The following is a 22,373-nucleotide window of genomic DNA, read 5'->3' as shown; positions in this document are numbered from 1 at the left end:
CGAGGAAGGGGGACACACCCCTACACACAGCAACAGAGATAATGCTGTCAATCACAGGTTGTGTGCTGGTGAACCCTCTCCATCACCTTTTTTCTTTTGGTGTCCAGAAGTAACTCATGCAGGTAGCAGAAGAACGAGGCAGCAGAGAGAAATTACACTTAGTGCTCTGGACTGAGACAAGTATTGAGTATAAAGGGATATGCTTTCTTCATACTTCATGTCTGAGGTGTAGAACCACTTTAAGGGCTCGATTACAGCAGTGGCCGAGTAATACTGCAGCTGCCCCCGTGTGCCATGAAGGAAGCAGTGCCGATATGTCAAATGACACATTGCACGGTTTACTTTGTCTCCCCCCCCACCTTCACTCAAAATGTCAGAAAGTGGCATTTAATTTATCTTTGTTCAACACAACGAGTTGTGGATGTTGTGTACTGCTTCACAACACCCAGAGTTGAAGAAAAATAGTAGTCCATGTCCTACTTTTTTCAGTGAACTCCACCTTGCCCATGCACTGGCACAGTGTTGGGCAATGCAGCCAAGTCCAACGCATATGGCGCTAATGGGCTCCAATCCCTAAACTGAACTAAGCTCCAGCCTAAACCCACGGTCACATGACCCATTGGGGGAGATTTAGTAAAACTGGTGCAGCTGTGCATAGTAACCAATCAGCTTCTAGGTTTTATTGTCAAAGCTTAATTGAACAAGCTGAAGTTAGAAGCCGATTGGTTACTATGCACAGCTGCACCAGATTTTGTAAATCTCCCCCATTGGGTCCAGAGTCTTCTAACTTCCTCTACTGCAGAGGAGGGGGGACCTTTTTTGGATATCCAAGTCAATGCCTTGGTGACACTTTCCAATAGCTGTCCAGCAGAGGAGACCTCTTACAATCCAGAAAACTGCAGTAGCAGGAGGACATTATCAACTATCAATAAGTCAGCATAGGCACTTACCGCAGCACTGGATACAGCGTGCCAACAGATGGTGTTGTTAGAGTACAGAAAAGGTTTCAGCTGTTTTTTCGTTTTTTTTTTGTGATGACTAATGAATGGCTGGGAGAAGGGGGCTGAGAGGGACAGTATCAAACCAAAACAAAAATAAAAAAAAATAAAAAATAATTACCTGGAAGGGCAATGTAGATATTTAGCAGACTGGTTCTGAGCTCCCCAATACAGAGATCCACATAACTCAGTATTGCAGACTTCCTCAAATGCTGATAGCTTTAGAGGCCCCCCCATGTCCAGTATATCCCAAAGAGCAATCTATCCTGGCACGTTTAGTATGGCGAGAAAGTAAAAAATTGGATGTGCCCTTGGAACTGCCATTATGGAATAATCCTACATTTCCGCATTTATTGAATTTGGAAAACTCCTCCATTTGTCAGCGTCAGGGCTTAAGAACTTTAGCTGATATTTATAGTAACAAGGTTTTGCATTCCTATGAGCATTTATAAAGGATAGATCAGTTAGCTCATACGTTTTTTTTTTTGTTTTTTGTTTTTTATAGTTACAGTTCCGGCATGCAGTTTGGACCACACAACCTTTGGTTCGAGAACGATCCTCTGATCTGGGTTTTGGAGGTGCCAAGGCTCTAAAGGCCTTCTCATTATTCCGCACTATACTCCCACCTACTATATACACTAAGCTCCATAAGCTGCCTTTGGTGGTCCATATAAAATGGCAATCTTTAATACAAAATCTTTCAGATGAGGATTAGGAGGAGGCTAGGTCATGCCATCTAACAATTAATATTTTCCACCAACCCTACCTCACGTCCACCAGATTACCTGCCATGCATCGTATCCCCGATTCTACTGGCACTAGTTGCACCCAATCAGTGGCTGACTTTTCATTTGGCTTTGTCCATGAATAGTTAGCTGTTGCAAACATATTTTGGACCTATTCTCTGCAGTGATGTAAACTCCTGTTCCATTTACCCCTGAGGTTTGTCTATTGGGTCTTTAGGATGAAGAGCAAAGGCCATGTTAGACTAAAACACTACTGAGGGAGCTTGCAAGCTTTAATGTGCTTAAAGTGGCTGTCCCCAGGTTTACAGATGCACCTGTATATCTAGTGAAGGGACTATCCTTAGGTGATAAACAGAGATTAAGTAAATCCTCTTACATAAGTTGTATCTGTCTATCTGTAACCCTCTCTTCTCTATATCCAAAGTTCTGAATATATAAGCTTGTCTGAAAGTTCAGAAAAAAGGGGGCGGAGAGCTGAAGTTACTCTGCAGAGCTCAGTGAAGAGATAGAGTTAATTGGAGGGAAGGAACATGACCCCTTCACACAGCACACTACAACAGAGCTGAGGCCATCAATTTGCTGGAGATTCCTCCCCCAGTCACCATTTTTACCTTGGTGTCAGGGAAACTTGTCAGAAGTGAATCAAGCTGATGGCAGAGGAATGAAGCAGCAGACAGAAATTACATTTAGTGCTTTTAATTGAGACAAGTACACACTATAGAGGGTATTACTTTGTTCATATTTCATATCTCAGTTTTATAACCACTTAAAGTGGTTACAGCTCACCCCCCCCCCCCCCCATCCATCAGTGGTTAAATGCAAATAACCAGGTACTGCCCTATGAGAAAGTTTATGAAAACAGAGGTAGTCCTCGTAAATATATTAAAGCTATAGGATGTGTGCTGTGCTTCTTGCCTAACCTTATTTCCTCTTGAGAAAGTGTACCTTTGTGTTGCACCCACACTGCCTGACACTTGCGATGTGGATTGCAAGATAGTCATATATGTCGGTAAAAATAAATTTAGGGAAACATTTGTTTAAATGGTTTGTTATACAACACTGTTTATGGCACATTGAACTTTTTTGTACTGAGTGAATTTTTGTATGTCATCTGACAAGACCCCATGTTTATATGTCACTCTTTTGTACCGGCCCCTTTTACAATAAACAGTTTTTAAAAATGACATTTGAAAACATAAAGTACGATACAGAGAAGAGGAATTCTGCCAAGGTGAGGTCAATGATATAAAGAAGAAAAAAAATGAAATTCACATTTCATTCACTACCAGGATTACAGAAAATCCAACATTTAAAAAGCTCTATTAACAGATCAGAACTCCTGCTAAATGCTGGGGATAATCCAGAATTAAACAACAACTGCTAACCCTCCGACAGATTAAACATAATATTTCCAGCTTGCTGTTCTTCCAGCCCTGCCTGGAGAAAGGATTGTTTAAACCACAGGAGCACTTGCAGCTGCAGATGGGACTACACAAGCAATTTGTGGTGGTCCCACTCAGGGGTGGATAAACCAAAAGGGGAAATTCCATCCTAAACGTGGCCTGTGTTGGCACCTTACTGCTGTCTGGGGCTCCGTTAGAAGGATTTCCCCTCACATCCTGTCCTACTGACAAGGGTTTTACCAGACAAAGGATCATGTGCAACAGAGAGAAGTAAACAATCTAACATAATTCCGCTGACTTCTGGTCTGGTAAAACATTGTCACCAGGACAGGAAATTGGGCTCTCTTAAGGAGCCTACGATAACAGTAAGACCTGACAGGGGTTTCAAAACCTTTTGAGCTCTACCCAAAAATGAAGATAAAAAAAAATAATAATATATGTCTGGACATACACTTTAAACCATTACCTTGATAATATTTACCCAGTCTCCCCATCTTTGATTTCCTACAAAGATATACTGGTCAATTAATCTTTAGGAGGATCACCACTGTATCCTATGCTGTAGAGTAGATGGTAAGCAATGTAGCGCCAAGTGAGTAAAATCAAAATGTACATGGGGAATGGATACATCTGACATACCTGTAAGACCCGGTTCACACAGGAGCAACTTGTCAGATGACTTAGCTGCCTGACAAGTCACGTTCCGTTCTGCACCATGGAACCGTTCTAATAGGAACAGCTCAAGTCACTCTGACTTAGAAAAAAGGTTCCTATACTGCTTTTGGGGCGACTTCAGGTGACTTGCATTGACTTCTATACAGAAGTAATTTTGCAAGCTGCCGCTGAAGTCGTGTGCAGGTTGCCTCTGAGTGGCACTGCCCCTGTGTGAACCGGCTCTAAAAGTCAAATGCTAAACATTCTTTGGCTGGTGTCTTTCTGCAACACAGCCCAGTTCAAAGCCATGGGCACTAGTGCAGGTAAATACCACAGCACACTAATAATTTTCAAATTACATGTTTAAACATTTTAGACTATCTACTATCTTTAAAAAAAAAAAAAAAAAACAACCAGACAAAAAAAAAAAAAAATCCTGGAAAAAAATTAAAACTGGAGTATCTTACCCACTGTTATCGGGCGGAGGTGAGGGGGAATAGGATTCGACAGCTTGAGTCACCTCTTCAAATGGACCTTCATCCTGAGATATCGGGTGGTGCTCAAAGAACTTAGAGACAAACAGTAAACTGGAAGGCAAGACAAAATGGAGAGAATGAGACTGGCCTAACTTGTGCGGTGTTCAGAGGAATTTACAGCCTCACATGTACAAGAAAAACCCCAACAGCAGACATCAGTTTCATCTCAAATATACAGTCAACTACATGATCAGCCATAACATTATGGCCACCCACATAACCCATTGTGGACTCCACTAAACCTCTGAAGGTATGCTATGATCCTTCAAGTTCTGTTAATTGGGAGGTGGGTCCTCCATGGATCCCAACTTGTTTTTCCAGCACATCCAACAGATGCTTGTTTGGATTGAGATCTGGAGAATCTGGAGGCCAAGTCAACATCTCAAACTCATTGTTGGGTTCCTCAAACTATTCTTGAATTCATTCATCCTGGCTGCCTTCTCCCACTGTTCTGTGTTCCAATTTTGTGGCTCATGTGCTTACTGTAGGCGCTTTTGACCGGACACCCTGACCAGCCTGTGCACACCCATACGCAACAAACTGCAATGCACGGTGTTTTGACACATTTCTATAGAACCAGAATAAAGTTTTTTTAGCAATTTGGGCTACAGTAGCTCTTCTATTTAAACAGACTACGCGGACCAATCTTCACTACCCATGTGCATCAGTAAACTTTGGCTGGCCATGACCTTGTCGCCGGTTGGCTAACTTTCACTCCTTGTAACACTTATACTGATACACAAGAGCTGCAGTTTCTGAGTTGCTCTGACCCAGTCATCTAGCCATTATAATTGTGCCCTTGTCATAGTTGCTCAAATCCATAAAGATAAGTTCACCCGCAGAAACAGGTTACATGTTCCACATGTTTTTAGGGTGGAACATGTAACTTGTTCCCAACCCCCATGCTCTGACAGCAGGATGGGGATCTTCTCCCCGTACCTGCTGTCACGAATTGAAAAGAGTGCAACTGTGCGTGGCTCCGCCCACATGGCCATGCCACTCATTCACAGAGTCCTTTGTGGCTGTCGGCTTGTAGTTCTCAATGAACCACCAGGGCGCTGTTGACCGCTCTAGTGTTGAATTAAGTCTTCTAGTCTTTGCGAAACTGCCTGCGTGCAAGGGGTACAGGCAGACAGACAGTTTACACTGACAGTATGTAGGAGTCCTGATCGCGGGTACGGGGAATTTTCAGGCTCCTACAAAAACAAAAACGTTATTTTTAAGTGAACTTTAAAGCTTATGCACAAATGCTGCACAATATATCCCATCCACTTTCAAATGCCATTGTAGCAAGATCAAAGATATTATTTTTATCTGTCAATGGTCATAATATTATGGCTGATCTGTGTATGTTAGACAGATATCCCAGGGCCCAGTCAAATGTGGCTGCAATCAAAACTGAACACTATATACAGGCCACATTGGACACTTCAACAGCCAACAAGCAAAACAAAATATGCCAATTAAGATTGTTTACAATGCTTATTGCTTGCCCTGTTCAAATGTGACACTTAAAATGTAGTATTTTGGTTTTAACAATTTATAGAGGGCCTCTATGTAAATGTCACCTGTCTTCCTGGGACAATTACCGTACATAAGTTGTAATAGAATAGCTGACATATCTGCCTTTCTTGAAAAATTACCTTCTGTTCTTGTCACAAGGATAGCCTAGGCACCTAGATACAAGTTTATTTTTAATTTTTTTGCTATTTAAAAGGGTTGTAAAGTCAGAAGGATTTTATCCTAATGTATTCCTAGTGTCTCAGCTGTCCGAGACTCTCCCTCCTGATTGGCTGAGACAGCAGTGGCACCATTGGCTCATGCTGCTGTCAATTAAAGTCAGGTAGTCAGTCAATCAGGAGGGGGGGGGGGGGGCAGGCCACGGCTCTGTCTCTGAATGTACACAGGCAGCTGTGGCTTTGGTGCCCCCATAGAAAGCGGTTTGCTGTGGGGGCACTCAACAGGAAGGAGGGGCCAGGAGCACAGAACACGCACCCAGATTAGAGGAGGATCCAGGCTGCTCTGTGCAAATCCACTGTGCAGGGCGTGTGTGTGTGTGTGTGTGTGTGTGTGTGTGTGTGTGTGTGTGTGTGTGTGTACTTCTAAATCGCTTTAAAGTGTATGTGGAATCAAAACTGTTTAAGTCTGTCAAGTATTTTATTGCTGTCCTCAGTGGGGAGATTCACCCTGCTATTGGTCATGGTGATCACTGGTAAAGCTCTAGATGGGAAATCAAAAATGCTTAAGCTGTCACGGAACAGGAAGTGAGGGTAAATCTTACTATGGGGGCACCTGTTCTAATGACAGCTGTCTAAGACAAGATTTTTAAGTGAAAGGAACATCTACTTAACAGGACAGTAGATTTAACCCTTCCCTACTACAGTGGTGTGAAAAAGTGTTTGCCCCCTTCCTCATTTCCTGTTCCTTTGCATGTTTGTCACACTTAAGTGTTTCGGAACATCAAACCAATTTAAACAATAGTCAAGGACAACACAAGTAAACACAAAATGCAATTTGTAAATGAAGGTGTTTATTATTAAAGGTGAAAAAAAATCCAAACCATCATGGCCCTGTGTGAAAAAGTGATTGCCCCCTAAACCTAATAACTGGTTGGGCCACCCTTAGCAGCAACAACTGCAACCAAGCGTTTGCGATAAAGTGCAATGAGGCTTTTACAGCGTCCTGGAGGAATTTTGACCCACTCATCTTTGCAGAATTGTCCTAATTCAGTTACATTAGAGGGTTTTCGAGCATGAACGGCCTTTTTAAGGTCATACCACAACATCTCAATAGGATTCAGTTCAGGACTTTGGCTAGGCCTCTCCAAAGTCTTCATTTTGTTTTTCTTCAGCCATTCGGTGGTGGACTTGCTGGTGTGTTTAGGATCATTGTCCTGCTGCAGAACCCAAGTTCGTTTCAGCTTGAGTACACGAACAGATGGTCGGACATTCTCCTTCAGGATCTCTTGGTAGACAGCAAAATTCATAGTTCCTTTTATCACGGCAAGTCTTCCAGGTCCTGAAGCAGCAAAACAGCCCCAGACCATCACACTACCACCACCATATTTTACTGTTGGTATAATGTTCTTTTTATGAAATGCTGTGTTCCTTCTACGCCAGATATACTTGGACACACACCTTCCAAAGAGTTCCACTTTTGTCTCATCGGTCCACAGAATGTTGTCCCAAAAGTCTTGGGGATCATCAAGATGTGTTGTGGAGAAATTGAGACGAGCTTTGATGTTCTTTTTGCTCAGCAGTGGTTTTCTCCTTGGAACTCTGCCATGCAGGCCATTTTTGCCCAGTCTTTTCCTGATGGTGGAGGCATGAACGCTGACCTTAACTGAGGCAAGTGAGGCCTGCAGTTCCTTGGACGTTGTTGTGGGGTCTTTTGTGACCTCTTGGATGAGTCGTCGCTGCGCTCTTGGGGTAATCTTGGGCGGCCGGCCACTCCTGGGAAGGTTCACCACTGTTCTATGTCTTCGCCATTTGTGGATAATGGCTCTCACTGTGGTTCGCTGGATTCCCAAAGCTTTGGAAATGGCTTTATAACCCTTTCCAGACTGATAGATCTCAATTACTTTCTCTTTCTCAATTGTTCCTGAATTTCTTTGGGTCTCGGCATGATGTGTAGCTTTTAAGGATCTTCTGGTGGACCTTACTGTGTCAAGCAGCTCCTATTTAAGTGATGCCTTGATTGTGAAAAGGTGTGGCAATAATCAGGCCTGGGTGTGGCTAGAGAAATTGAACTCAGGTGTGGACAACCACAGTTATAGTATGTTTTAACAAGGGGGGCAATCACTTTTTCACACAGGGCCATGATGGTTTGGATTTTTTTTCACCTTTAATAATAAACACCTTCATTTACAAATTGCATTTTGTGTTTACTTGTGTTGTCCTTGATTATTGTTTAAATTGGTTTGATGTTCCGAAACACTTACGTGTGACAAACATGCAAAGGAACAGGAAATGAGGAAGGGGGCAAACACTTTTTTACACCACTGTATATCCAAACGTTAACATACAGTGTTCCCTATACAGAAGATATCAAATACTCACCTCTCCTGCCACCCAGACATCATCGATCTTAGCTGCAGTGAAGAGAAACTGACAGCTGAGGATGATGCAGAATCCCACCACTTTCTGGTCTCCCGTTGCAGTCAGTGGTTTAGTCCATCAGCCCCTGTGTCACTATTATGTCCTGTAGTAACATAAGAGCTGTCAGGAGAAACCTGAATGCACAGCAGGGAACCAGGCATCTGACACTACTGGAAGTGTTGGATTCTACAGAACAGCAGTCAGTATCAGCAGCAGAAGAGGGGTGTATTCCATGACAGAGCAGGGGTCAGTGTTTTTGGAACATTAGCTTTAGGGATCCCCTTCAAATCCTGCAAAAGAAAAATGGTTAGTCTTGTTAGTGGTGGAGCCGGCAAGACCAAACTGACCGCTCACAAACCCTGATGTGTAAGGCCTGTTTGAAATGGACTTTGGCTTGTATAAGAGCCGGGTGAACAGCAAGCTTATATGTAACTTTTAGCAAGCTTCAAGTAGCTTAGCTCAAGCTTTGAAATGTTATACACAGAACTCAATGGGCGTGCCGATTGCCATTTTAAAACAAGCTTCTGGCAGGCTTCACCAGGCTTTTAACAAGCTTCAATTAGTGCTGAAGACTGCCAGCAGCTTGTTTAAAGTGGCAATCAGCACTGCCATTGAGATCTGTGCTCAATATTTACAAACTGGAGCAGAAGGGAGCACTTTAAAAGATTCAACAAGGCTTACTGAAAGCTGCAAATGCTTTGTAAAAGCTTTCTGCTCACACTGCTCTTATACAAGCTAAAGCCCATGTGAAATAGGCTTAAAAGTTCTTTTTGAAAAGCAATGACTTTTAAAACAAGACAATGACAGAACAATTATTTGCCAATGGGTGCTTACTCAAGTCTGTCGTAGTTGACGCACATAAGGGGCACCTCCGTGCTGCACCGCTGGTGAAATTTATAGCCACACGTTTGGCAGCGAAAACCCTGGAATAGCAGCTTCCGGCAAAAGTCACAGAACGCCAAAGTAAAGAACGTTTTTCGTACCTGGAAATAAGAAAAAATAAATGAAAAATCGGACCACTTTACACGACAGGCATCAAGCCAAATGATGCCTTGCTGATGTATAGCGTGCCTGTATCCCCCAGTCAGTTTAGCCACGAAGGACTCCCTGACCAGCCATGGTTCTCCTGCTGGGAGCCACTTTGTGCGACATTGATATACTACCCACCTACTTACTATACAGACATTCTGTTATGAGGAAGAAGGATGTGAAGGGAGGCTGTGCGATCACATGACCGCCAAATAAAAAAATAAAATTAAAAAAAAAGTGAATTAAAAGAAATACCTTTTTTTGCATTACAGTCAGCTTTTATAGCAAATTCAAATACATCTTTTGATAATTATGTGCCGCTGTATTTTAAAATGTGTTTAGTAAGGTTTTTTTCTAAGAAAATAAAAAAAATGCACAGTATAAAAACAAAAAAAAACCCTGTAGGTATAATTCCCACTTCTGCAGTTTACTTTAATACATACAAAATTATGTGTTGTGAGGGGCACGTTTTCCAGAACCTCTACGTGTAGCTCTTCCCCTGTAAGCCAGCTGATGTCTGTGTCCCAGCCTATTGGCTTCTTCTCCCTGTGAAAAAACAATCCTTGAATTACAAACGCTTAACAAGAAAAGTTAAAAAAAAAAAAAAAAAAAAGTGTGTGTGTGTGTATTTTACATACTGTAAAAATGTAATTTAAATCAATGAAAAACTATAAAATTATTGGAAGACCACCCCAATCGCCCTTCTCCCCACTTCACAGTCTGCAGTTTAACATGGCTTGAGAGATAGAACGGGATCGATCACCCAGCTGGGAGGAGTGTCTGCCAGCGCCAGACAGCTGGTGACAACGTCCAATGCATTACTGTCCCCAAGAAATTGCACGGTAGTCCTGCGCTGCTGCCTGCTGACATTGCATTCAGTAAATGCATTCAGCAGCAGAGAACTCTCAGCAAAGTACTCTGGGCACAGAGAAGCCAAACCAGCCCCTACTAAACACCACCACTGCTGCTGTGTAGTGCTGCAGCACCCCAAAGCTGGCCCAGTAAAGCTGCATCATCCACCATAGTACAGTAAAGGCACAGCAGAGGGGACAACACTAAAGGCTTCCCAGGTACCTTGGAAAAAGTGCTGTCTGCAGGATCCAGTCCTGCCTAGAAACATTAAATCCTGCCCCCAGTCTTCCAAGACAAGGGCAAGTACTGTCCCTCTGGGTCATAGGAGGAGATCGATCCTACCCCTTCGGGGGTGTATGGAATAGGCAGGAAAAAAAAAAAAAAAACAGGCAACCAAATAATCTTCAAAGGGCACAAAACTGAAGTTTTGCAGCGCTGTGAGGGGTTTTGTCTGAATGGGGAAGCCTGCCTCATTTGGTCCATTCACCTGAAAATAAAAATGTGCCACATCACTGCCAAGTGGACCAGATACAACTTTATTTGCATCAGGCTACTCTTTGGATTGTCCCACTGACTTTTATTGGATTAAGGTTGTATCTAGGCTATCTTGGTTACATTACACTACAAATCAAGGAGATCCTCTGGGGTAAAGAAATCCTAAAAGGAAGGTACCTGTAATAAAAAGAGATCTTCTCCGGTGGCCTTTATTACTACCAGCACTGCAGCCTAAGTCAGTCTCTTCAGCATTCAATACTCCCACTGGGAGTGATGGATCCCTGCTGCACTCTGTAGTTCTTTACTCTGACCCTCCAAGTTACTACAGGACTCAGCAGTGACCAAGGAGTTGGCGGAAAGAACCACAGCATGCAGTGGGTGGACATAGGTACCTGACACTACCAGAAGCGTTAAAGGCTAAAGAGACTGAATGAAGCTGCAGTGCTGAAAGGTGAGGAAGATAGAAGACACTGGCTAGCCAGAGAGACATGTACAATACCTCTTTTACCGCAAGATCCATCCTTTAGGATTTTAATTTAGTTTGACAGATGAGACTTTTGAAAAATACAAATTGATAACATTCTTACCCATCCTGGACCCTGTAGACTGCACAACATTCTGGGATTAGACCTCGCATCATTAGTGCTTTCTTTAAGCTATCTCGCACTGTCACACCACACCTAGCTGGTACCTGTGGGGGACAAAGATACAACCGATGTTTTTCAGTGGACTATTATACATAATATTCATTGAGCAGTTCATCTGGTATAGGTTAACCTTTTTTTTTTTTTTTTTTTATTTTTTTTTGAGAATGTCTAAAAAGGTAGGGGGGTATATATGTCCTGCATACAATGACTTAATATTTAGGGAAATATAGGACTTTAGCTTGGCAGAATATGTAGACCACCAATCAACATACATGAGAACGAATGGCCATAAATGTGCTAAAGTGCACTTCTGGTCTCAGTATGAATATTGCAAAAAACACTTATGCTTTTTTTTTTCTTAGTAACTAAAATTAAGCAAGCATTTTTGGTATGACAGGAAGGAAAGCAGGGTAAAATACAGAAACAACCTTTATTTCTACAGACTACCGGCTTAGAACCACAAAAGTCTTTTAAAGCCATACATCAGGCAGGTGTAAAAAAAATAAAAAAATAAAATAAAAATAAAAAAGGAGGTTTGTTTTCACTACAACCAGTACAATATGTTTACATTTTACTTGATTGTAGCCTATTGTAATCTTAAAGGGGTTGTAAAGGTTCATTTTTTTATTTTCTACATAGGTTCCTTTAAGCTAGTGCATTGTTGGTTCACTTACCTTTTCCTTCGATTTCCCTTCTAAATGTTTTTTTTCTTTGTCTGAATATCTCACTTCCTGTTTCTCCTCAGTAAACTTCACACCATCATCCGAGTGGTGGTTAGTCAGCCAGAACAGCTTACTGAGGAGGAACAGGAAGTGAGAAATTCAGACAAACAAAACAAAGAAAAAAAAACATTTAGAAGGGAAATCGAAGGAAAAGATAAATGAACCAACAATGCACTAGCTTAAAAGGAACCTATTTAGAAAATAAAAAACGAACCTTTACAACCCCTTTAAGTACAGCAGCACTGGGAGGAGGGGGTGGCACTTGGGGCCAAACAGGTATACTGCATTCATATGTGCCACAGACCGGATCCCCCAGTCTGTGGCTGGGGGATCCGGTGGGGCCTTACTGCAGTTAGGCAACACAGTTCAGAAACGTCAAGTCTTTAGGCTGGTTGTGCCATATCCAGGTATGGTAGGTCCAAATAAATCTCTACTAGAATCACAAACAAAACACAAAACACACTTTTGGTGGGTAAGTCAGTTGCCATAAAAGTTTTCTTGAAAAATATCACATGCTTAGAGGGAGCACAAGACAAAACTACACATTATACAGGGTAAATTAAAGGCCAAGTTCACTTTTGAAACATGTTGCATGTTCCTTTTTTAGGGAGGAACATTCAGCATGTTCCAGCATCTACAGCTCTCCCCCTGCTAGTCCCTGCGACAGCGGGCCAGGAATCATCTCCCCACACCCGATGTCACAATGTGAAAAAATGCCTACAAGTACAGCCATTGTGGCTGAGGTCTTGAAGTTTTCAATGAGCTGCGAGGGCGCTGGAGAGCAACCTTGTAGTCCACTGATATTTTTGCTCTCAGGCAGCTGTCTCCCCGTATGAGCTACAGGCATGCAGCTATGCTAAGAGTCTGCAGGACATTGCACCCATGATCTGCTGGTTGCAGGTGCAATGCTCTTCAGGCTCCAATGCACATTTTTTTTTTACCTGCAAAAAATGTGTATTTACTGGTATTTATTAAAAAAAAAAAGAAAAAAAAAAAAGAAAAAAAAAAAAGTGAACTTATTCTTTAAGTCCCACTACAGACTACTTGTAAAAAAAGATAATGGTCTTATAGATGGTCCCAACTAAGCTATGCTTGTGAAATGCAGCTTCGCCTAGAAAAAGTATGGGTGGATCGAAATCCACTTCATCACTTATAGAAATGGAGACAGCCTAAAGTTCACAACTTGATAGTTCTGAGGCTTCATGGGAAGTGGACTAATAACAAAATTACTACCCATGCCGAATATATTTATATATGCTGCCATTCATGCTGCCTGGTGGTTCTTGCTTGTTCAAGGAGTCAAGTATTAAAACAAGAGAGACTAAATAAAACCAGAACTTTTGCATAGGTGTTGGTCAGGCCAGTAACTCACAGTACTGAAGACAATGGATCAGTAGGATAGGCAGTCAACAAATACTTTCAGCAGGAGTGTAAGCAATGGCAGAATATGTATATATTCAGCAGAGAACCAGCTTTAAAAAAGTAGAATTTCAGGCAAATATATCTATATTTTATCCTGCTACCACTCCCATTCTAAAAAGGAAAGATGTCTACCGGTATATTTACCTATTCTGAAGGAGCTTCGTTCCGGTTACATGATTGTTCCAGTGGCCAAGCAGAGAAGAGATCACCGATAATGGTTGCCGGGCCTAGGTGATGATGTCATCCATAGGTTTACTAAGGGGAATGCATTGTTGGCTGTACCTCCCTCTACATTGAAGCCGCCACTGGGAGCCAATCACGTCACTCAGAATAGGCAAGTATAGCAATCTTTCCATTACAGGGTAGTTAGAATAGGCTTAGAATGGTGGTGGGAGCAGGTTTAAGTATAGTTAAATATTTGACTGGAATTCTACTTTAAGGCCAGCTTCTCTTCTTGACTATAGATGCGAAAAGTTGTCAGAAAATTACAAATCAGGTTTATGAACTGGCTCATTTGCCCGATACACTACAGTAATGTTTTCTTAGCATTTCCCAAAAAGTAAAAAATGTCAGTTGCGGGTGGCGTTTTTTTTCCCCCTCTCATCTAGCAACCTCTAGCAAACTGGACATACTTACCACAGTGCGCTGTTTGTTAGGTAGGAAGACTCTTACAATAGGTTTCTGAGGAGATTTGGGGTTAATACGGGAGAGGTCAGAGGGGTTCTGCAGGACGGACAAGGACGAGGGTACTAAAGACAGGGAAGAGGGTACAGAAGATAGTGTCATTTCTGAGGACAGGGATGAAGACGAGTCTGTTCCATTCCCCATTGACTCCAGTAACTGTTGTTCCCTCTGCTGGAGGGCATCAAGTTTACTTGTGTATTCCTCGTAAGCCTGTGGGAAGAATACCAAACAAATCAATAAAGCCACTGAAGACAGAAGGAAAAAAGTCAAAAGGAGCAAGATAGAGAGACAGACATATAACAGAGAGGCTTGCATATCATAAAAACAGAGCACACAAAGGTGACCTAAATCCTGCAGACTGGTCTTCGATATCAAAAGAGCAAGCTCACAGGGCCCAATCCTGTGATGTCACATAGTCAAGCTGGTGAAGATGGCATCCATCTAAAATTTTCTACCTGCTGGAATAGACTCCTAATGCAGATCAAGTGCTGTGCTTGGTTATTATCAAAACAGGATTTATATAACACCAGGCACAGCAACAGTTTGCGCAGCACTTTACAAAATAAAGGGAGTCAGCACAATTCAATAAGGTAAGAGTTTAAAAAAGGCCTTTTCAAGGAAACAAAAATTTCTTCATCAGTTTAGGCCAATATCCATTCTTATATTCATATTTTTAATTCAAGCAAAAAAAAAAAAAAAAAATAACACAATAATAAAAAACACAACCACAAAATCGCAAATTGAATTGGTTTGCGCAAAAGTTATAGCATCTACAAAATGGCAAAATAGGGGATAGATTTATGACATTTTTAATTTTTTTAATTAGTAATGCCGGAGATCTGCATTTTTTTTAGCGGGACAGCGACATTGCGGCGGACAGATCGGACACTTTTATGGGACTATTGACATTTATACAGCGATCGCTGCTATAAAAATGCACTAATTACTGTGTAAATTGTCACTGGCTGGGTAGGGGTTAACACTAGTGGTGATCAAGGGGTTAAATGTGTTCCCTCATGAGTGTTTCTAACTGAGGGGGATTGGACTGACTGGAGGAGACGACATATCGCTATTCCTGATTAGTAGGAACAGCAGATCGGTCTCTCCTCTCCTGTTAGAACGGGGATTTGTACATTTACACAGTTAAAGTCATTAACTGTAATTTATGTTTCCCACAAACGCATAAAATTGTGTATTTTTTAAATTACTTTTTTTTTATTACTATTTTTTTTTAATTACTTAAACCCCCAGAATTACATAATTTTCTGAAGGCAGATGCCCTTTATATTAAAAGAATGGTAGTTGCATAATATTTGCACACCTTAAATTGCGTTTGTATGCCAAAAACTTAATCTCATAAATACATAAATATTTTGTACCAAATAGAACTTGAGGTAGTGTCAATTACATAGACACCAAATATGTCACGCATCAAAACTGCATGTGCAAAAGATTGCAGTACCCAGAATTATCAATAGGTGGGGCTTTAAATGCTTTTACAACTCATCAGTAGTAAACTGTAAATCTGGAAATTGGAATTATTGCTCCCACATTAGCAGCAATATATAACATAAGGAGCAATTGTCCTTTACATACGAGTGTGTGCACATGGTGTTGTCTACATACAAGTGAATGGAAAGGACATGATGAAATGGCTATTTCTTCAAAAACAGAAAAAAGTGCAAATATTTGCAATGTACACAATTGTGCTAATGTCATTAGAAGATGCTGTCTTTTTTGGCTCCGTTCACACCTAGGCTTTTCTGCCCGTTTTTCTGCTCTAAGCCTCAGCTCTAAAAATGCCAAAGACAAATCCCATTTATTTCAATGGCCCCTGTTCTCATCTGAGCGTTCTGTCGCCTATAGCAAAAAGTCAGTCGCTCAAAAAAAAGTACAGGAGCTTCTATTTTGACAGGATTACAGGCGTTTTAATTCTTTTACATTGGTGACCTATGGAACTTCAAAACGCCTGTACAAAAACACCAGAAGAAACGCCTGTAAAATAGCAATGCCTAGATGTGAACAGAGCCTAAATGTAAGCTAGATGACCCCATCAGTTGTGTGAACTGGCGCTCAGGAATTACCCATCAAATCTGTAGTACAACATATAACGTGTAAAATTAGCCACAATCCCTTGTGCTGGGCATGCTAAGAGGGATAACTTATGATGAAGGTAACAACCTACAGCTATGTCAACTTGTCCATTGGTCTGACATGTAAAGGTCTTGTCCTACACTCTACAATTACTGAAGGCCCAAAGTGGCCTTTGTGGTTTGTGGCTTCAGACCAACAGTCAAAATGGGGCAATCACTCATTTCCTGGTGTGCAACAAAGACTGCTTGTCAAACTTTTATAAAATGCTATCCCATGTTTAGAAGGCTGAAGGCAATGCAACTAGAGCATGTCATTCATGTACAATTAAAAATAGGTGATCGCTCATAATATTTAAAGCCTAAATGAAACTTTCACTTCTATGCATTCCAAGAAAAACATGGAAAATCTTGTTTGGTTTTAGAAAAGCAGCCATAGCCCAAGGCTGGCCATAGATCGTTTAATTGGTTTTGTTCAACCAGCGGGTTAAACAAAAAAACTGACCCAATTCACCCATCCACACATTTGGAGGTGGATGGAGAAATCTTTCCCACTGTGTCATTGTATTCTGAAAGCGTGGAGACTTGCCAACGGTCACAATTAAGGATGAGCTTAAGAGTGTTCGCAACCCACACGTGCAGAGTCTGCCAAGAAGATGGCACTGCAAAGAGCTAATTGCCAGCAGTGAGACATTTTCCCGATCTGCGGCTGCAGAGATTGAGAAATGTCTCACGGCCTGTATTTAGCGATGTGTCGACTTCCTGGCGGGCACTGCACGTGTGGGGTGCGAACACTCTTCAGCTCATCCTTAGTCACAATACACCGATAAGTGCTACAGTCCATTTCTAAGCGATCTGCACTGCAGGCAATTTGCAACAGGGTGGCTGAACAGAAGACGATTGGTAGTTTGATTTCTCTTTAACCACAGTGGCCATACATGGATTAAAATTTGCCCAGTTCAGCAGGGACCAGCCAAATTTTGCTTCTTGTGTGGCCAGCTTTAGTAGAAAAGCCTGTCAGTTGGCCAGCATGCGCTACAGTAGGACACTTGTTCTCTGCCGGTGTGCTATCATATAAGGTCCTCCATCTGATAGTGTCCGCTGTGCACAGCAACACAGATTCCGAAAATTGCCGAGGATGAACGGCGCCTGCGCCATGAGTCCAGGTTCTATCCCCACTATCCAAGTGGACATAGAGTAGGAATAAGAAAAGAGCCAAACGCAGCGAGGCTGAGCCCGAAGCGTGGCGAGGACACTATATGATGGCCGGACACTATATGGCAGAACACCGGCAGAGGTCTTTATGCAGGGGATCAAACACACCCCCATCCTGGTTTAAAGTAAAGTAGAGGGCAAGTATTGATAAAGTCCAAAGCACACAATGTCTGGGCACCTCAACTGTACAAAATGCTTAAAATGATATTATTAAAGAGGAACATTTTGATGGAAAGATATTGACTCTTGCTCAAACATTATGAAAATTTGACTACAACCTGGCCATACTTAGACCAAATAATGGCTAGAAGTAGAATTGCATCCTTTTGATACCTGTGCTCTGCCTATTTGATTAAAGGGCCTTTTCCCAAACAGGATCCTACCTTGTATTTATAAGGGCTCATTCATATGCATCCACCTTGGAGCTGTGTGCAGGCAGCCGATATAAGTGGATGCTCACTCTGCATTCAGATTCGAGCACCCATGCCTACCCACGAGTCAAACTTTGACAAGCCATTGTGTCAGTGCAGGCACTGCATACGCATCGATTTCTATTGGCTGCCTGCATACAACTCTGTGGTGGATGAACATGCTTCTGCCAGCAGCGCTGCACAGAGCACAGCACTGTTCTGCTGCCTGAATAAGCTCTTAGCTTGACTGGGATTTACACCTGTCTACCCTGTTTCGCATCCCAATATTGCATTGCTTGCCTCTGCATGAACATACATAAACCTGACAATTACAACAATGTAAAGTGAAACAATGGCTTGTGAACCGTATTCAATCCTGTTGCCATCCTAAAAAACTTATATGAGAGGAAGCCTGTAAAAGAATAGGCTTAATACTTACCTGTCTAGAAAGTGTTAAGGGAAATATTCTCTTGCCTTCAAGAGCTCTGGGTGCTGCTGACACTTCAAGGTATGTAGGGATTAGTACAAGAACCACAGAGCACAACAGGGGACACGCCATCTGACTCATGCTGGGTGTTCATTTATTTTTATCAAATAACAAAATGGAAAATAAATGAACAGAAGAGAGATCCAAGTCAAAACCATATTTGGCGTGACCACCCTTTGTGCAAGTGTACCTAGAATTTGATGTTTTGAAGGCACAGTTTTTGAAGGAACTAAGCAGGTAGGTTGTTCCAAAAATCCTGGCAAACTAACCACAGATCTTTTGTGGATGTAGGCTGCTGCAAATCCTGTCTCTCCATGTAATCACAGACTCGATGTTGAGATCGGGCTCTGTGGGGGCCAAATCAGCACTTCCAGGACTCCTTGTTCTTCTTTACACTGAAGATGGTTCTTAATGGCATTTGCTGTGTTTGGTGGCGTTGTCCAGCTGCAGACTAAATTTGGGGCCAATCACATGCCTCCCTGATGGTATGGCACGATAGATAATTCTGCATTTCTCATCGAGGTCTCCTTTGATTCGGACCAAATCTCCAACTCAATTTACAGAAATGCAGCTCCAAACTTGCAAAGAACCTCCACCATGCTTCCATGTTGCCTGCAGACACTCATTGTACCACTCTCCAGCCCGTCGGTGAACAAACTGCCTCCTGCTACAGTCAAATATTTCACATTTTGATTCATCAATCCAGAGCACCTGCTGCCATTTTTCTGCAACTCAGTTCCAATGTTTTCGTGCATGGTTGAGTCGCTTAGCCTTGTTTCCATATCAGTGGTATGGCTTTTTTGTCATAATTCTTCCATGAAGACCACTTGTGGTCAAACTTCTCCAGACAGTAAACGGGTGTCCCTGGGCCCTACTGGTTTTCGCCAGTTTTGAGCTGATGGCACATCTTCCGATGTTGAAAGGAAGTATGATGGGTCTTTCATCTGCTGCCTGTTTCCTTGGCCGACCACTGGGTCTACGGTCCTCAAAGTTGCCGACCAATGGTATCTTCAATGCTGAGAAATACAGGCAGATACTGTACTTATCCATCATGCCATACCATCAGGGAGGCGTGATTGGACCCAAATTTATTCTGCAGCAGGACAACGACCCCAAACAAACAGCCAATGTCCTTAAGAACTATCCTTGGTGTAAAGAAGAACAAATTTCCTGGAAATTATGGTTTGGCCCTGTGAGCCCTGATCTCATCATCGAGTCTGTCTGGGATTACATGAAAAGACAGGAGGATTTGAGGCAGCCTACATCCACAAAAGATCTGTGGTTAGTTCTCCAAGATGTACCTACCTGCCGAGTGCCTTCAAAAACTGCGTGCAAATGTACCTAGAAGAGTTGATGCTGGTTTGAAGGCAATAAAGTAGTCACACTAAATATTGATTTGATTTAGATTTTTCCTCCATTTTCTCATATTGCATTTTGTAAATTGGTAAAGATAAAAAAAACATTTAAAAAAATGCTATGTTGTGTGTGTGTGTGTGTGTGTGTGTGAGTGAGTGAGTGAGTGAGTGAGTGAGTGAGTGAGTGAGTGAGTGTCTCTCCATCTATATATATTCAAATGATGATTTAAAGTATAAAAAGGCAAAACCTTTTCTTTTTTTTTTCGTTTTGGATAGAGTGATTAGAACTCCTGACAGTTTTTAATGCTCTGTTTTCACCCTCTCTATTTGTATTTACCATCATCATTGAAAGTAAAAAGAAAAAAAAAAAAAAAAAAAAAAGCAAATTTTGAGTTCTCCACAGAAAAGTAAGAGAGAGGAAATCTTCCAATTGGGGGTTCCCAAGAAATTCCCTTAATATGCATGGACTCTCTCTCACTTCCTGCTTTGGGACAGGAAGTGAAGGGAATTCCCTGCAGTGGGGAAAAAAAGAAAAGACAAAATTAAAAAAATGCTGAAAACTTTTGCCTAGTTCTACTTTAACCACTTACGGACCACCCGCCATGGTTATACATCGGTACTTTGAAGAGGAATATCATTATGGCAGCAGCTAGCTACCATAACCCCAGTATCCTCTTCTTCAGCGGGCAGTCCGCTTTCAAATAAAAATTGTCTCTGCAGCGGATTTGCCACAAGATCACTTTTCGGCGGCGGGAGAGGGCTGCCCCCTCCCGGCACTGCATACCGGAGCCATCAGTAGCGGAGGAGGCGATTGGGTCCTCTTCCGTGTGTGGTATAGAGAAGAGTGAGGGGGAAGATGGTCATCACCATACCAGTGCAGTGCGGAAACGTTATTAAAAAACATCACTTCTGCCCATAGCTCCTAAATGAGACATTTAAAAAATAAAAAAATAAAGTCAAATGGCATTTAATTTTATTTTTATTATTGCATTTTAGTGTAAATATCAGATCGGAGGTCTTTTTGACCCCAGATCTCATATTTAAGAGGTTTTGTCATGCTTTTTTTTCTACTACAAGGGATGTTTACATTCCTTGTAATAGGAATAAAAGTGAATTTTTTTTAAAGAACAGTATAAAAAAAAAAAAAAAAAAAAGGAGAATAGATAGATAGATAGATAGATCTATTTTTTTTTTTTTAAACACACCCCATCCCGCCGTGCGTGCAGAAGCGAATGCATACGTGAGTAGCACCCGCATATGAAAACGGTGTTCAAACCACACATGTGAGATATCACCGCGATCGGGAATTCTAGCCCTAGACCTCTGCAACTCAAAACATGCAACCTGTAGAATTTTTTTAAACGTTGCCTAAGGAGAATTTAAGGGTAAAAGTTTGACGCCATTCCACGAGCGGGCGCAATTTTGAAGCTTGACATATTGAGTATCAATTTACTTGGCGTAACATTATCTTTCACAATATAAAACAACTGGGCTATCGTTACTGTTGTCTTATTTTTTAAAATTAAAAAAAGTGTATTTTTTCAGAAAAGAGTTTGCTTGTAAGGCCGCTGCGCAAATACGGCGTGACCAAGTATTGCAATGACCGCCATTTTATTCTCTACGGTGTTCAGAAAAACAAAAAAAATTTATAATATATATATATATATATATATATATATATATATATATATATATATATATATAATGTTTGGGGGTTCCAAGTAATTTTCTAGCAAAAAAAAAAAAAAAAAAAAAACACTGTTTATAACGTGTAAACACTAAATCTCAGAAAAAGGCTAGGCCCTTAAGTGGTTAATTTTAAAGCGGTTGTATAGTGTTTTTTTACCTTTACCTACAGGTAAGCCTATAATAATTCTTACCTGTAGGTTAAAAAAAAAAAATCTCCTAAACCTGTATGGTTTAGGAGATATTCCCCTCGCAATGAGCTGCTGACTGCAGATGCGCACAGGGGATTTTCGGCTGAAAGCCCAGCAGACGCTGGGCCCTGCCGGTGTTCTGCCTAATAGAGTCCGCCCATCAAATGGTGTCCGCTCCGTACTGCGCATGCGCAGTACGGAGCAGACGAAGCTTCGGAAAATCTCCAAAGCTGAACAGCGCCTGCGCCGTGAGTGGAGGTGGTGGCCCCACCATCCAAGCGGACATAGGGTTGTGAATTTTAGAGGGCCCCTCGCGGGCGAGCTTAGCTCGCCACGCTTCGGGCTCGGCCTCGCTCCGCTCGGCTCTTTTTTATTCTAACTCTATGTCCACTTGGATAGTGGGGATAGAACCTGGACTCACGGCGCAGGCGCCGTTCTACCTCTGCAATTTTCGGAATCTGTGTTCCTGTGTACTGCGCATGCGCAGTACGCAGGGGACACTATCTGATGGAGGACGCTATTTGACAAGACACCGGAAAGAAATCTCCGGAGCGCATGTGCGGGAGTGACGATATCGCGGCTCCGGACACTCACAGCGCCAGAGCCGCGATACCCGGAAGACACACCGAGGGAACAGGTCAGCTCCCCCCGGCG

The 22,373-nt window shown here is 42.0% G+C and overlaps 1 protein-coding gene across 4 annotated transcripts in view; it reads right to left on the bottom strand.

Moving 5' to 3' along the window:
• BRAF (B-Raf proto-oncogene, serine/threonine kinase) overlaps positions 1–22,373 on the bottom strand; it is a 151,015-nt gene that overhangs the window by 59,232 nt on the left and 69,410 nt on the right. For all 4 annotated transcript variants that reach the window (XM_077469266.1, XM_077469268.1, XM_077469264.1 and 1 more), the window contains exons 3-7: positions 14,238–14,495; positions 11,398–11,501; positions 9,907–10,009; positions 9,269–9,417; positions 4,269–4,388 (exon numbers count right to left, since the gene is read on the bottom strand). In XM_077469266.1, coding sequence (XP_077325392.1) covers positions 4,269–4,388; positions 9,269–9,417; positions 9,907–10,009; positions 11,398–11,501; positions 14,238–14,495 — 734 coding nt within the window. The remainder of the gene's footprint in view (positions 1–4,268; positions 4,389–9,268; positions 9,418–9,906; positions 10,010–11,397; positions 11,502–14,237; positions 14,496–22,373) is intronic.

Source organism: Lithobates pipiens, unplaced genomic scaffold (assembly GCF_037356315.1).
Source record: "Lithobates pipiens isolate NorthernLeopardFrog02 unplaced genomic scaffold, aLitPip1_a1.2 Scaffold_8, whole genome shotgun sequence".
NCBI classification, from domain to species: domain Eukaryota; kingdom Metazoa; phylum Chordata; class Amphibia; order Anura; family Ranidae; genus Lithobates; species Lithobates pipiens.
The sequence above is the reverse complement of the archived record's forward strand: the minus strand, read 5'-3'. Positions and strand labels throughout refer to the sequence as shown.